At 38.3% G+C, this 16,361-nt stretch overlaps 2 protein-coding genes, 1 long non-coding RNA gene and 1 pseudogene across 3 annotated transcripts; 1 reads left to right on the forward strand and 3 right to left on the reverse strand.

The window, feature by feature from the left end:
* Nucleotides 1–270: 270 nt before the first annotated feature.
* On the reverse strand, nucleotides 271–1,121 carry LOC117619574. Its single transcript, XR_004584586.1, has 3 exons — nucleotides 972–1,121; nucleotides 711–801; nucleotides 271–622 (listed from the first exon to the last, which is right to left on the reverse strand). It is a non-coding gene; the product is annotated as an uncharacterized LOC117619574 (long non-coding RNA).
* A 1,097-nt stretch (nucleotides 1,122–2,218) lies between these two features.
* On the forward strand, nucleotides 2,219–4,585 carry LOC117619239. Its single transcript, XM_034349151.1, has 4 exons — nucleotides 2,219–2,622; nucleotides 2,977–3,112; nucleotides 3,434–3,497; nucleotides 4,059–4,585. The coding sequence occupies exons 1-4, from the start codon at nucleotides 2,343–2,345 to the stop codon at nucleotides 4,194–4,196; spliced, it is 618 nt and encodes a 205-aa protein (XP_034205042.1). The 5' UTR covers nucleotides 2,219–2,342; the 3' UTR covers nucleotides 4,197–4,585.
* A 182-nt stretch (nucleotides 4,586–4,767) lies between these two features.
* LOC117618402 lies at nucleotides 4,768–6,872 on the reverse strand (annotated as a pseudogene).
* Nucleotides 6,873–8,653: 1,781 nt separating this feature from the next.
* Nucleotides 8,654–10,520, reverse strand: LOC117618493 (peroxidase 4-like). The gene is made up of 4 exons (XM_034348051.1): nucleotides 10,194–10,520; nucleotides 9,888–10,079; nucleotides 9,633–9,798; nucleotides 8,654–9,516 (listed from the first exon to the last, which is right to left on the reverse strand). Exons 1-4 carry the CDS (start codon nucleotides 10,446–10,448, stop codon nucleotides 9,128–9,130), a joined length of 1,002 nt encoding a protein of 333 aa, XP_034203942.1. The 5' UTR covers nucleotides 10,449–10,520; the 3' UTR covers nucleotides 8,654–9,127.
* Between the last annotated feature and the right edge of the window lie 5,841 nt (nucleotides 10,521–16,361).

The raw sequence follows: 16,361 nt of genomic DNA on the forward strand, positions 1-16,361 counted from the left end.
AATATGATTGGGCCAATTATGATTCATGATGTTCATGACATTTCCTGGTGTTGTATGGTCTCTAGCCCAATATTTGATAAAAGGACCTCGGCTCGGACGCATCAAGGAAGGGGGATTCCAATACAAAACCTTGAATTGAATGTACAATAACTGTTTTTAATTACTTGAGTTATTTGTATAGTTTATGTGTTTACAATCGTATTTTTGTGTTACAAAAAAGGTGAATCCAATTCACTTGATTGCCCCCCAATATGCATATTGGATATTTACTTGACAAACCAAAATTGGTATTTTTATATATAAATATAATGTATTATACAACAACTAGTAACAGGGGAAAACATAGGAAAATAAAGAAACTAAGACGGAACATTTCATTTAGAGACAACGTAGCTAGAAATAAGAAATGTTCAGATTAACTCCTAATTAAGATCAACTTAATAATTAATAGAAATGGTCTGATGGAGCTCTGATTGCCTGCCTGGTGGCTGGGCTGGCTGCATATTAATTTGGAGAAAAGAAAGATTAATTTTCTTTTTGGCGGTCAGCTTCATGCTTCTCATAATAATGGTAGGCTGCTGCGCCAGATAGGACAGCCAGTGTCAAGGCCTGTGCATGCATTCTACAGACAACAATATATCATAAATTTAGCAAGCACAAAAAATATAGAAAGAGAAAAAATATATTGAAATTAAAGAGCTGCGCCCTACCTAGCATGTATAAGCCTAAGGCTTGGCTTGAGAGGTGTTCTTGCTCGTGAATAAGCCAGAGATGCTCCAATTCCTGATACCCATATTGCTCCTGTAATTTGTAACACCACCCCATTATTCAAAAATATAACATCGAAAACCATAATCTATTTCACTTTTTATATGCTGCAGTGCACAAAGAGAGAGAGAGAGAGAGAGAGAGAGAGAGAGAGAGAGAAGATTAGATTAGATTAGATTAGATTGCTTGGTGGGTGTACCCACCAATGGCTTTGAGCTTGTGCTCTGCAACCCAAGACTGAATTGCCTCCATTTTGAAAATTTTGATTGCTAGCTAGATGATGATCTTCTTCTTCTCTGAACCAAAAAATTATCAGAAAAACTGAATGAGGAAGGTGGAAGTGGAAAGCTGGGGAGGGGTTGGTATATATAGAGATGAAGGGGGTGAGAGAAAGGAAACTAGCCTGCAGATTATATGTTGAAAAGTGTGCTTCTTTTGTTCTTTTTTGTTTGTGGCCCCTGGTTTTTTTTCTCTTTTTCTTGGAACACTGAAAAATGTGAAAAACTATAGGCTTCTTCACCTTACCACTTTTACCCTAGTTACCCTGGTTTTCGATTCTTCAGTGCATGTCTGCTGTTTGTTTCTGTTTCAGATCTCAGACTATTGGTTTGCTAACACGTGGCAGTCACACTCACAATACTGTAGACACTTGGACTTGCACAGATTGGAATAAAATTAGAAAGAAAAAAAAATCTATGAGCCATATAGCCTCTCCGTCATGTTCTGTTATGTTCAGAATCTGAGACTATATATCAGAGAATGGGGTTCATCCTTGGATATAGTTGTACTCAATAAAAATACATGAAAAGTCATTAGTAGTACTAGTTTTCAGAATTATTTTCATGTGTTCGTACTGAATACGATATTTGATATTTGATATTTGATATTTGATATTTGATATTTTCATGTGTATCGATCACCTCCAATATTTAATTCCATCATGAATTGACAGACAGCACTTTGGCAAGCAAAAGTTAACATCTGCCATTGGCGTGAAAGTTTGAAACTAGAGATTAAAAAAATATGTGAATTTTGCCTGCCGACTAAACCATCAAAGCCATTGGATTTCATGGAGAAAAGTGAAAATTCTGGGGACTTGTCGGAATTATATAAATTAATCTTTTTGAGGATGTATTATTCCCACAACCATTATGCAAAAAGAGGAATTCAGCTTTCACCTAATTCCTGTCTTTTTTATGACTGCGAAAGTATTGGTGATCAAACTGAGTCCACGTCTTGAGTAAGAGTGACAGATTCATGGGCCGCAGGCCCAATGTGAACCCACCTTTTCAGCCCATAACCCGATTCGCTCGTAACTCGAAGTCGAAGAAAAGCGAGGTGAACCGACCCATCCAGATTCCAGAGCACGCTTTCACACCTAAAAACATCGCGATCTCTCTCTCTCTCTCTCTCTCTCTCTATTCACAAACAGATTTTCCCGCCATTCCAAGCGTAGCTTCTAGCACACACAATACACACACACACACACACTCTTTCTGCTAAACTCGCCGATTTTTACATAAAAGAGCCAAACAGGAAGCAAAAGAATGAAGGAAGTGAGGAAATAACCAAAAATGGAAGCTGAGCCAGAGCGAAGAAGACTGAGAGTTCGAAAGCCTCTCTCAGATTGCACCAACACCATACCCAATACCAAGACCAGCACCAACACCAACGCCACAGCCACCTCTTCACAATCGTCGTCAGCCTCCACCGCCACACTCAAACGCCTGAATCCCAAGCTCTCCTCGGCCACCAAGACCCTCGTCGCCGCTTTAAACCCTAAGCCCTCTGCTCCGCCGCCCCAAATTCCTTCCACGCCTTCTCGCCCTCCTCCCATTTCGACCTCTTCTTCTGGTAATTTCTCTGCCCCCTTTTGCGTTTCTTCCTTTTCCACTTGGATTGGGCTCCGATTTCTCTTTTTGTTTTGTTATTTTCGATTTGGGAATCTAGGGTTTCTGATTATCTCTCCGCGTAGTGGAAATTCAGCTCTGAATTAGTGGAAGCCCACAACGATTCAATTAGAATTTGTTTATATTGATTTTTACTCGTACCCTGAAGCTGTTTTGAAGGAAAGGGTTCCTTTCGATACTTGAATTGAACTTGATGCGATGCTTAATAAATACAAACTATCAACTCCTGTAAATAAATTTCTTTGGAAAATCTATGTGGTTTGAGAACTTACGGGTTGATTTTGGTTTTTGAGTTTAGGTACCAGTGACTGTGACGCTTTTGAGGCTTGTTCAGTGTACACTAGGAGACAGACTGCACTGAAAAGGAAGAGTAAAGGCAAGGAAAACACTGTACCTTTTAGTTGTCCTCCTGCACCAAAGATCCGGAATATATTGTGAGTCTCTTAACTGTATATGTGTAATTTTCCTATACTGTAGCATTGAATTATAAATCATAATTTATCTGTTAATCTTAATATACAAGATGGGGGTTAGTTAGTTTGGTTTTCAAATGTAAGCTACCTTGCCATAAGGCGCTATTTATCAAACCATATGGGGCGTTGCTAGTATAAGATTATGATAAGATATTGCTTCTCGAGTTGCAATCCAATGATAACATATATCACTTGAGTGTTCTTCTGATTTGGGACGTTTCTTTCCCATATCGTGTGAGGTTTTACTAATTCTATTGTATGTGTTCCTCCCAATTGAAACAGGGGTAAATTAAAGGAAGACGGACATAGCAGTCTATCAAAGGAATCCACGGCTCCTCGCAAAAAGGTTTGTTAAAGTTAATATAGTGACTTTTCTGCTGTTTTGGGTAGAAACTGTTAGTTTATATCTGGCTTGGGGCCTGGTTTCTACGATCAATTGGTCAGTGTTTATCTTTTATAAAAATGTTGTGCCTTCATCTCAGTCCAAAACTACATACTGTGCGTTCTTAAGTAGAACTTGTATATACCCCAAAGGCCCCAAGGATTTCAAACAACATGTTAGACAGAGTATGTCTATGGAAGGATTGCTTATTTTCGCAAATGTGAGGTTGAGTTGTTTGGGCTGTATACTTAAGAGATAAACTCTCCTCAGTGTGGCAATATCAGCAGCTGAATATGGAATCGACTGTTTTTATCATCTTTACTATTGAATGGTAGTCTGTGTATTCTTTCTCACTTGTTTAAATAATCCTTACAGTTATACTGGACCAAAGTTTGTTCTAGGAGTTTGTTTGTTTGTTCAAACAGCTGAGTTCATGTTTTTTCCTAAAGGGACAATAAGTCCCACTGTACAATAAAGTCTGGGTTTGTAGTTATTCACTTTTTAATTTGTGCGTAATATTTCCAGAAGCAGTGTGCGGCACCAGCTGGGAAAGATGTTTCCATGCATGCCTTGCCACAAGATTTTATTGAAAAGCAGAGAGCGTACTTTGCCGAGATTGATGCATTTGAACTGCCAGAAGAGGAGGTCGATTCAGTTGATTAGAGTAAAAATGGAATACCTGAGCTATGTGGCACATCGTATAGGATACAAGCAAGGCAGACTCAACCGTTTGGTATTCTCTGTATAGTCACAATATAGTGTGCAATTGACTAATTCTGCTATCACTAACTACCACCGCTGGCCAAGTACATCGATGTAAGTCCTTGTTAGTTGTAATGCTTTGTCGCTCTATGTACAGAGAGAGCTTGAGAAGAAGAAGAAGAAAGGAAGATTGAGCAAGTGAATGAAACAAAGTACTGAGAAAGAGTATAAGGTATACAGAGACAACTTAGAGAGACCAGAGAGAAACCCAGAAGACTGTATTTTGTCATAGATTTTGTAACACGCGGAATTATGAATCACTCTTTGTTATGAAATCTGAGTTACGCCTAGTTTTTTTTTTAAAGCCAATAAACGATAAAAAATTTATTCCTCAAAAGAAGCGTTAACATCAGTTTCCAGAGTTGGAAGTAGCCAAATGGGAGGCAAGAAATTCCGTACACAATAACCACAAGCTTTAGAAAAATCTGCTACTAGAGACTAATTACAAATCATTTAAACTTAAAAGCAGCCTCTATCGCTTTAGATCATTGTATGTCTTCTTATTGTAAATGTTACCCTCTTCATCTTCATACTCTTCTCCAGGATCCGGGCACCACAAGTTCGCGCCTTGCCGTGCTTGTATCCTCTTCCACAGCTCTTTTGCTTCCTCAATTGATGTGATCTCATTGAAGCTCTTGGTGTTTGGTATGCCAAGGCAACACATACCGCGCTGATGATACTCTTCATTAAAATGTATCTCAAAAGCTCAGCGCCCAAAGTAACTGGAATCCCCACATATCTCACACTTGAATTCCTGACCCAAGACCATGAAGCTTATACATCCAGTAAGATATTATCTTCCCATCCGGACCCATTGGCAATTTGAGTGGGTTGTGAATCTGCTGCTCATTCTCCTCGTCATGACTTTCGGTTTCGATTTCTTCCTGCTCTTCACGTTCTGCTTTTATTTCTTCATATGTCAAAACCTGTTTCTTCACAATGTTGTCTTTCGTTCGTTCAACAGCTTCCTTCAGTAAGCCGCATAGTTATTTCACTTTGCCCTCCAATAAAGCAATCTCTTATAAATTGATCACAACCTGTTGTTCTGAACCTCCTCCCGAACCTTTGGCAAAATGTTTCCTCTCCAACTTTGCCACAGGTGTGTCCTTTGTAAGGAAAAGCCTCTCTGCACACTCCCAAACCGTACCGCCTGTCTTGAGTCCTAATGAAGCTAGTGCCTCCTTCAGCTTTTCAGGTCCCACTTCCATCAATTCTTCCACCCTGCTATAACAATCAAGATCGATCAGTCAGAGTAAGCTGATCTTGTTGAAGAAGATGTCCGCTTTCTTGGTCTTCAAATTCAGTTTCTTCAGCCTTTGAAAATATTGCATCAAGATCTTGCAAGGGCTCTGTCCGCTGGAAAAAATATATGAGATAAGCAACAAGATTCGGCAAGTATTCCTTGTACTGCCTTAACAACTTGAGCTTGCGAGGAATGTTTTGTGATTGTGGTTGCGAAAAAACATCAAGGTAAGCAGAATATTCGATAGGTTGTCCAAATTTAGAGTTGATATACTGGTTGTACATTTCATGCAAGTCGACGTACCGTCCAAAAGCTTCCTCTCCACTGAACTCAGCCATAATCTTAAGCAACAGTGCATCTTCTTCTTCGTCTTCTTCCTCATTAGCAGCGTCAAATACACCCCATGCAGCCGCTGGATGCTTTCGATAATATTTACGGATCTCTTTCAATCTGTCATAAAATGCACTGAAAAAAAACGTTGGTTCCGGCGGCGGTCTCAGCCTGGCCTCCAATGGCCGCAATCTCCTCCTTCCTCGCATTATCTTTATCTTCATACATATCAATGAGTTTTTTGGTGGTGGAGGAGATGTTATCGATCATGTCGCGGACACGGTGGCCCTGGCACAAGCGCTTCTTGTTGGAACGCTTCTCCTTCTGCAACTCCTTCACTATCACCAGGTTTTTTGTTGCAATAAAACGGTTCCTCAGTTATTTTGCTTCTGATTTCCTCAAACTCTTCTTCTGAATTAATCACCCTCCATTTATGGCATTCGTCACACTGCGCAGCATATAGATCAATTGAACTTGTCCCTGTCTGTGGTTTCTGTCAAGAGAATTCAAATGGATTTAGCACATGCAATGATTTAGCCATCAAAATCAGAACCAAATTCAAACCCAACAAGAATTTGCAACTACTCATGCAGATTAAAGTCAAAATCCTATAAGAATCATACACACCAGATTGCATATCACAGCAGCAGGCAGGCACTGAAGAAGCTTCACGCTTTGGTCTCTCGTGGCAGAATGGGAGCCATTGCCCCCACAGCAGCAAGTTATTTCCTACTGTTTTCTACGAAAATATTGTGCAGAAATGGAACGCTTAGCATGACCTCATATATCTCGCTTCTCCATCACACATTTTCTCTTTGCTAAGGACAAACCACAACAAAACAATTGATTGAGCACTTCAAAGCACATCTGCTTTGCTAATACAGATTAACTTGATCTGCTCCAGTGCCTAGGCTAATACAGGCAGCCCAAATAGTTTGAATAAGACCCCCAGCACACATGACGGTGCCACAATGGTAGCATGTGCTGAAACCCTCACTTTCCATTTTTAACACTTTGGTCCCGTCGTTTCAAGTTGGTCAATTTAGTTGTGGAGGGGCAGTTCAGTCCACAAATAGCAAAGTCTGCGTGCTTAGGTCTGCGTTTAACGGCAGTCGGCCTAGTATACGGGCCATGCATGCAGTGCAGGGTATCTAACAAGATTTTCAAGCTCTGCATCTTCAATAATGATTGTCCAGGAAGATAGTATACTTGTCTGCAAGTTGTCTTTTTCGGATGGTGATTGTGTTATGGAGGGTAGGGAATTCATCATTTTAGTATGTTGTTGTAGGGCCTCCCTCTGATGACATTGGCAAGTTATTGCTCACTGTAACTGGTTCTGCCATGAACGCATGTTTTTTTTTCTTGAGAGAATTGCCTGCTTGGTTGGCACTGGCAAAAACTGACTGAAATAGATTGGGTTCAACGTCAGTTTGCTTATTTCAAGTGTTATAGTTGCTTTTCTCTGTCAAATAAAGAAATGCACCACGTGTTTTTCTTCCCTAGACTAGTGCAAGGAAATAAATGCAGAAATTATTCATGAACAATGGCTTTCGGGTGGGCGGGCATGATTTCCTATGAGGAAGTTTTTCAAGGAGTTTAGGCAAGGAATTAGCATCAGGAAGCTATAAGAATATACTATTTTCTGCGGAGGTTTCTGATGATCAGGCAGAGTTCGAAAAATCGGCCTAGGCGGGGACTAGGCGGTCTGGGCGATTCTGACCCAGAAAAGAAACGCCATTTTGGAATCTCCAAGGTCAGGGACGAGATGATGATGGTGGCTCAGATTTTGGGGTGGCGAGATGAGGATTGAAGAAGATGAGAGGTCGCAGGGAGGGGCTGGAGACGACTCATGTTAGACTTGGGCCTGGGCTTCTGTTGATGGGAAAAACAGAAGGAGAGATGGGCTTTCAATTGGGCCTCGTATTAAAACACCAATAAAACCAAATGCCCTATTTAGATATATTATTTTGATTAGGATTGGGCCTCGGAAAATAAAACATTAAATGAATTTTTCATTATGAAATTGCTAAAGCAACCTCTAATAAGTAACAAGTAACAAATAAATATTATACAAATATTTCTCAAAAATTAAAAATTAAAAATTAAAAAAATAATATATATATATATATATATACATACAAATAAACATTTCTCCAAAAAATGTGTATATATTCCTCATGAATAATGCTATTCTTACCACATTCTCATACCACCTTATGTGGCATATGACGTGTACAACCACATCAATTAAAAAGTGTCAATAAATCATAAAAGAAAAGAAAATGTTAAATTAATTTTAATTGATGTGGCTATCCACCTCATCTGTCACATAAAGTGATATGAGAATGTAGTAAGAGTAGCATTACTCATTCCTCGTTATGAAATGATCATACACAACGATATTAGCCGAATAGTATTCTTCTTCTTGGCACCAGAGCCAGGTTGAGGAAAGAAAGGAAAACCCTTAAGCAAATCCACCAGGCCGCCGTCTCATACCCCGTTGTAGCAGTGTTGAACTAAAGAAGCATGCGGCCGCCGCACCGACCTACGTCGCACATCACCTTTCAACAACATTCTTTGATGGAACTGATGAACGTATTTGCCTTGAATCAAAAGGCATTTACTACCAAACAAAATGGAAAATCCGTAATGAATTATTTTGGGGAACAAATTGTCATTTTTTCAGAATTTGGATCACCGTAATAAGGTGGTTCTTGTGACCGTGATATCCAAGGCACATGTAATTCCTATCATTTTCTAAGTTCTAGATGGATGACATCCAAACAACATAATTTTGAATTAAGGAACTTTAAATAACGGAGTTTTAAAATTCCATCATTTCAAAAATTCTATAAAAACTGAAATTACTTCATCCAAACAAACTAAAGTTGAAATAAATATTAAAAACCCCAGGAATTCCAAAAGGAATTTTTTTTTTAAAAACAAAAATTCCCAAAAACTACCTCAAAAACATAAAAAGTTGTTTTGGTCTATTAAAAAGCCCTTAGATCACTACAAAGCAACTCATGACGCCTAGTGACAGACCCAAATCTGAGCTCGAAACTCAAATATGCATTTTGCTTGATTTACCCTTGTGAGCGTCCCTCAAGCTCGTCTTCGATGGCTTCCGTCATCAATTCTACAACAGTCCTCAATCCCAATTCAATCTGGATTATGGCATGTTTGCATCATCCATATTTTGCTAAACAATAATTGCATAGTAAAATGCTTTTATGTTATATATGATCACTATAAACTTTTAATTGACTTTTCTGCAATTGGTTCTGATCTCGCCCTGGCTTCCTGTGAGAGGCTCGATGTTTCCCATATTGATCATGGCCTTGGCAAAGTGCTTGAAGAATGCAAAGGTGTTGTTTGCATATATTTTAACCAGTTTATCTGCAGAAGAAGTTCCATTGAAGAGCTCCTGGTCTGAATGAAGAAGACCCTTTACTTTGAGCAAATTCTTGTAATACAAGTTATCAAAATGTGTTGGGGTCTGCTGGTCAAGATTTGCAAGGTTGTCATCATTTCCGCTTCTCGGACAACTGCCCTGCAATGAATTGGCAAAGGCGGCGTCGATGGTGGACTCATTGTAGATGCGTGACCGAAATGATGTGCATCTTGCCAGGCCAATGGTGTGTGAACCTGCCAATGCCATAAACAACTCAAGTGAGCCTGAGAAAACCCTTGTTCTGTTTGCTTTAATATTTGGCATTCATTTTCAGCTATGATTTAATGTCGAAAGATTGAATTTTTATAACCTGAAAGAGCGACCAAGTCTCTTAAGGAGAGATTTTGTGCAGCAAAGTTTGAAATGAGACTGCTTATATTGGAAGTTGGTGGAGGGATGGAGGTGTTGGCAGCACTTCTGCTAGCAGTTGTAGAATCTCTTCTTCCCAAGCGAACTTTCCATGAAGGGCCTCCTAACTGTGAATCAAATGCCAATGAAGAAGATAATGACCACGTTACATGGAAATTCGAGGTTTTGGAGGAAGAAATTAAGATCGTTTTCTTACATAAACTACAGAGTCGCGTGCAGCCAGAGCTAGAAGATCAGCACATGACACCACTCCGGGGCATGCCTTCTCAAGCTTGGCTTTGATGTGATCAACAACTTCAAATCCTCTGATGGAGTTGTTATTAGGAGCTGCGGTTTTCTCACCTACAAAGCTTGATGTATCGTCCAACAGCACCGACGCATCGCAGCCCTGAAATTTGTCAAAGAAATTAAGCCAAACCCTTTTGTTAAGAAAGGCAGAATGAGCAGAATGCAAGTGTAGCTATATATATATATATATATATTAACATTAGTGGTGACTCACATTTACAAAGCAATCATGGAAATGAAGGCGGAGCAAGGAAGCTCCGATGCGTGTTTCGTTTTTTATGGCTGCTACAACTTCTTCTTGCACAATGGACAGTGCTTTTGGGCATTTAGATGAGTAGAATTTTGGAGTGAGCTTGCCTTTGGTTTCAAGAAATGTACCAGCAAAGACCAAGAAAAGCAGCAGCAAGCTGTAATTTGAAGCCATGTTAAACACTTCTCTCTTGCAGTAGGCTAGTCTTAGAAGACACATTATATAAAAGACATTGCATGCCTAAGAATCACACAAGTCAGAAACAGAGTTTGTAAAGGCATACAATGTAGTGGAAAAAGGCATTCAATTATTGGTTACAATGGGACTAGAGGTAAAAGCTAAATCGATCAGAATTCAGACATTTGGTTTTGCCACTTTCATTGTCAAGAAACAATTATCAGATCATTGCGTGTCCAGATCCAAGATTCACTTTTACTTTTACACATTTTCCTTTTCTTGTCCTAGCTTTGGGATATCTAGCTTTTATTTCCGATCACACCTAAAACATTGCTATCAATTCATCACTATTTTTTCTAAACACATAAACTTTTAATAACACATCGAACGACGCATTAGTTAGACTCATTTCTGAATGTGTGGTGTGGTCCAATTTCATAATTTGATAACATAATAATTTATCGCGAAGGAAGATTATTCATACTTTATCTATAAAAATTATATGTAAAGAAGCATTTTCCAACTTGTTACTTAACCTATTTGCTTTATTATTGTACTTACTTTCCACGTTAGTCTAATTATATATGTCGTTTTGCTCAAGGGAAGGGGCCCCTTGCAGATTGAAATGTACCTCGGGTTCTAGGGGCTTGCATTAGAAATAGAGTTTTTCTTTTTTGCAGGCCGGTACCAAGTTTGTCACTACCTACGTACTAGATAAATTAGTTGCCTTCAACCAATCGTTCTTTAACCAGTGTTCAAAAAGATGTCCATTTTCATGCCATTATCTCAATCAACCCCACCAAGTTGCAGCATCTTTTGCCCATGCTTTATATGAGTTTATTCTAATTCTAATAATTCTTGGTTTTGGAGAGACTAAATTTTAGGGCCCAAGCTCATGCTTATAAATAAAAGGGTTAACTCCTCATCTTTGTAACTTTCGGAACTCAATTCAATCTTAACCGTTGCATCAACAAATATAATTGTTCTAAAAATTTGGGATCATCACTCTTCCTAGATTTACTGCCAGACTTTTTTTATTTTTTTTTTATTTTAATACAAACGATATTGAAGGAGGGTGATTTCTGTGCTATGGGGGTTTAAGTCTGAGACAACTTATCTGCAAATCAAAACTCTCTCCACTACCACGTTGGCAATTTTACTGCTAGACTGTTACAAAAGAGCCAATAGTAGTTTTCTCTCCACGGTTCAAGTACCCAGCCCAACTTGCACAAGTTGAAGCATGCCAACTTGGCCCAATTCTGATTTATTTCTTTGGACCTTTCGTTTGCCACCATAAGAGAAGTGAGATATAACTCATAGCTCATTCACGAGCTTGGCTTAATGGCATACCTAGGCCCACTTGTTCTTTTGGTCCTAACCTGTACAAAAAAAACCCATATGCCAAGTGCCGAAAGTAGAAAAGTCGCAGAGGATGGCCGTGTTCATAGTCTCATTTAAGGTCTTTTTTTTTTTATCTTTTCTTTGTTTGCCAGAATTGAAAGTTAAAAAGGGCCTAGAATCATTTTGGCTTCAGTGGTCACTAAACTCGAGAGCTTTTCTTTCTTGTTTCGTTTGTTTTTCATCCGTTGTGTTGTGTGATTGGCGTGTAATGACTGGTTCTTGCACTTTTATGGTGCTGCACCACTCATGTATCTATGCTCAAAGTTGACATATATCATTCCTGCTTTGACCCCTTTTTTTTTTTGTACTCATTTTCTGGTTCCTATAGTCTAGACTCTAGCTAGCTACTTCACCATTTTCCTAGACGATTGGGTACGAAATAAAGATTCCAAATTCATGAGACTCCATGTGTGCAAGTCATCGAATAAGTACCATTTTCCCACTATTATTATTATTACATTTAAATGCATTTCCTATTTCGGGTTATTGAATTAAATTTAAATCCTGTGGTTATGTTGAGTTGAAGTTCACAGAAGTTTCTGTCTCTGTGTGTCCTTTAAGTTTTTGAATTGCATGAATAATGCATGATGTGGATCCCAAAAATGGCTGGACATGCAGCTGTTGCTGTAGGGAACCCAATTCCAAAGAAGTTGATTGTCCTCGTTGGAGTGGGAACAGCGATGTTTGATCAGTTTCAATAGTTTTCTTCAATTGGGTTGCCCTATTATTGTGACTACTCTTTGCAAGTTGCTATGTTGCATGCACCGCAACTTGGCAACTCATCATTGTCACCCATAAATTGACACTTCAATAAAAGAAATTAAATAATTTCGAAAATAAAAAAACTCATAGCTACCCACCACTTCAACTCATCTTTCATACTATCTATGTTATGTTTGTTGCTAATGTGATATTTATAGGCCTTTCCCCCACAAGTAGGGAACCTGGTTTTGCCAACTTAACCATCAAGTTCGAATTTCAATTTGGCTATAGTTACGAGTACAATTACAGTATATGTATATCAGCCAGACCATGAGTAGCTAAGAGCGCTAGCTAGGCTCATCAACAACATGAAATTTTTCCTCGAAAACAACCATATATATGGTTTCAAACTTACATGAAATCATGTCTGCTGCGAATGCCCTCTGAAAATTTGAGTCATTCCAAGGGCTATGTAGACCTTTTGCGAGGCAATTTGGGATGTCGGAAATGTTTTCATCATTGATGACTATTTTCGTTGCAGTGAACACGTTAAAATGGTGGGGTTAAGGGATGTTAAAAGCTTAGTACTGTTCTTGTTTCTGGCCACAACGTCAATAAGAGGGCATCCAAGTACATGATTAGCTTATAGAGCCAATTGCATCTTGGGTTGTGACTAGGTTTGACTAGCTAGCTATAGCCTATAGGTTACTGTTGCTGTTGCTGTTGCTGTTGCTGTTGCTGTTTACCCTCAATGCCATGCAACAACCAATTAAACTTAGCATTATGCCAATTTCCAATCCTCCAGTTCACATTGCAAACTTAAAATGCTATTCTTGGAATCTTGTCAAAATTTTCCTGCCCATAAATCATGATAATTGATGGGTCCCGATGACATTTTAAAGAAGAGTGAAGGAAAAGCAATCGTATATGATCATTTGGAGTTGAAAGGAAAAAATATATAGATTAAAGCTATGGTCTGTCGCCTCTGCTAGGATATTAATTAATATGATTCTTTGAAAGTGAATTTCACAGACTAGCTAGCTAGCTAGACAATATCTTTCATTTCAAAGATAAGGGTCATGACATATACATGGTGGGAGATCATTAATAGTGTTCCTCTTCCTATGGTTAACAATTTTCAATTTTATACATAATCTTAGGAGTCATATAAATAACGTTAAAAATTGAGCATAATACGTGAATAATCAACAGTTGATAACCACACCTACAATCGAGTGGGTGACTATTACTATATCACGAGTCATAACCTCACATATAGGTAACACATAGAATCAAGTAGTACATGGTAACATGGACCATGACAGATATGGTGCTGTCTGAATGATGAAGCATGCAATAAAGTGTGGGATCGATACAAAACAAAACAAACTCTTGTGGGGGTGGGGGTATGGGGTGTTGGACGGTTCAATTAAAACCTTCACTTGGGTGTTACTTGGACAGGTAAATTGTAATGTTCATAAGGCTGTGTTAAGTATATATCCATGGATGTATATAGTACGTGCATTGACCTCAAAGGCGGTGCAAGAATATTCTCTCTCTCATTTCTTGTCGTCAAGATCCCAAAAAACATCAAAAAGTGTAACTTAGAAACCATGAACTTATAAGTCATGGCCACTCAGCTAAGCTTATATATTTTTCTAGTATTTCATAACATATTTGCAAGAATTCACATCACGAGGAAAAGGATGTGTACGTATGTTTCCTTGTTATCTAGGAGCCAAGAAATTGAAGTGTTCGAGCCATTCGTTAAAGCATCAATTGTACAATGAAAAGAAATGCATTCAATGTGAAATGAATTGATTGAATGGTATATATATACACTTTGACGAAGCTGGAATTAATCTTGATAGTGGAATCAATTATAATGTACAGGTAGGTCCACGTACCGTCCAGCTTAATTATCCCAAGGTTCACACATGCAACAATTTCGAATAGGATCTGGTAGGGGGCGGACATAAGAAAATTGATGATTGTTGTGATAATATAAAAGAGGGTAGAGAGTTGAGAATAGATTCTTTTGTGTTTAGTTGAGGAGGCCTCCCTTGGAGAAAAAATGGTAACCAAGTATAATTGGGAAATGAGGCAATGAGCTCTATCTGGGAAATGAGGCAATGAGCTCTATCTCCTTTTTGGAGAGAGAGAGAGAGAGAGAGAGAGAGAGAGAGAGAGAGAGAGAGAGAGAGAGAGAGAGAGAGAGGGAGATTTTTGTGTATTATTCAAAAAAGAGTGGAAGAAAAACAAATTTACTATCATCTTTTTTTTATTTTTTTATTTTTTTATTTATCGACTACAATAAACTCCCCAAACTATATATGAAGGTCATTACAAACTCATCCCAATCTTTAAAGACCCGTTTGACCAGTACTCCAACTTTATGAAACCTTTCAAAATACACCCTTCGTAGTGAATCTGTTAGTTATTCCTTTAAATGCTTACGTGTCAAATATATGTCAGCGTTGGATTAAAAATCTGAGGTGCGATGGGGGTCATTAGGTAGCGGTCGCCGTTGGGCTGTAGTATGGGATGGTGGTGGGTGTTTGGAGGTTGGGTTCTGGGCTGGGATGAAGGGGAATGGTGTAGGGCCGAGGGAGAATGAGAGAGAGAGGGGTGGGTGGGTTTGTTTTGTTTTTGTTTTAAAATTTTATATTATTTTATTGTTTTATAGTTTGTAATGACCTCCATACTTTGTGGGGTTTACTGTAGTTGATTTTTTTTTTTTTTTAAATACAAGCGATAGTTTAATTACAGGGAAGGGAGTTTCTCACACACACAAAACCAAGTCATGGGGATTTGAAATCGAGACCTCAGTCTGCAATTCAAGGACTTTTCCACTGGGCTAGACTCTGTTGACAACAAATTAGGGTTAAGGGTTACTTAGTGATGTTAAGTAGTGCAGCGGCAGTCCTACGTTTTGGAGGTCCTAGATGAACATATCCTAAATCGGGCCTTCTACTATATATGTATATTCATGTGATTTTTTTATAGGTAAGTTCAAAATATATTATATAAAATCAAATTCACAATTGTAACATAAAAGAAACAATCAATATGTAATTTACACAATAATTTTGTAAAATGCATTAAAACATCACTTAAATATCACTTATCTTGTATTTTTCAATTCAAAAATATCAATTAACTTTACGTAATCAAGTTTTTCTACCATGTCATTTTCAATTTCCTAATTAATTCAATTAGGTTAATTGATTTAAGCTATAAGTTTAAAAAATAATTGGGTCTTTATTTGGTTTTCTCTTTTTAATTTTGAATTGAGTAATTGGGCAGGTTTTTTTCCCCCCCTTTTTATACTAGGCAGCCACCTTACATGTTTGTGTTCAAAACCTCCCCTAAAGTAGTTGGTATATAGTGCGGTAGGTGGGGTTCTTATTTTTCATCCTCTTGGCGGAACCGGCCTAGCCAGCCGGTCTAACTACGTCATTGTGGTTTTTTTGTGGTGTAATTAGGTAAAAATCATGATTAATATTCATCATATACCTCAGGACCACATCTGAAATATCAAGAGAAGAAGATTAAGGATATATCTAAAAAATAAATGATCCAATCAAAGATTAGACATAAACTAAGGTGGATAAGGCATGCTTTTTCTTGATGAGTACAACGTGTTTCCCATATTGATTTCCATGGTCCATTTATACATAATTCCTCAACACGGAAATTATATATTTCAATTATTAGAAGTAAATTGAGCATTTTTGCTCATCACTTTTGTTTATACCGCATATTAAAAACCAATGACCGTCTGACACGTGGACGGAAACGACAACTTGACATCACAGGTCCTTCGGCATATCCCCTACCGAATCCTACGCA

This window comes from Prunus dulcis, chromosome 2, assembly GCF_902201215.1.
Source record: "Prunus dulcis chromosome 2, ALMONDv2, whole genome shotgun sequence".
In the NCBI taxonomy this organism is placed as follows: Eukaryota; Viridiplantae; Streptophyta; class Magnoliopsida; order Rosales; family Rosaceae; genus Prunus; species Prunus dulcis.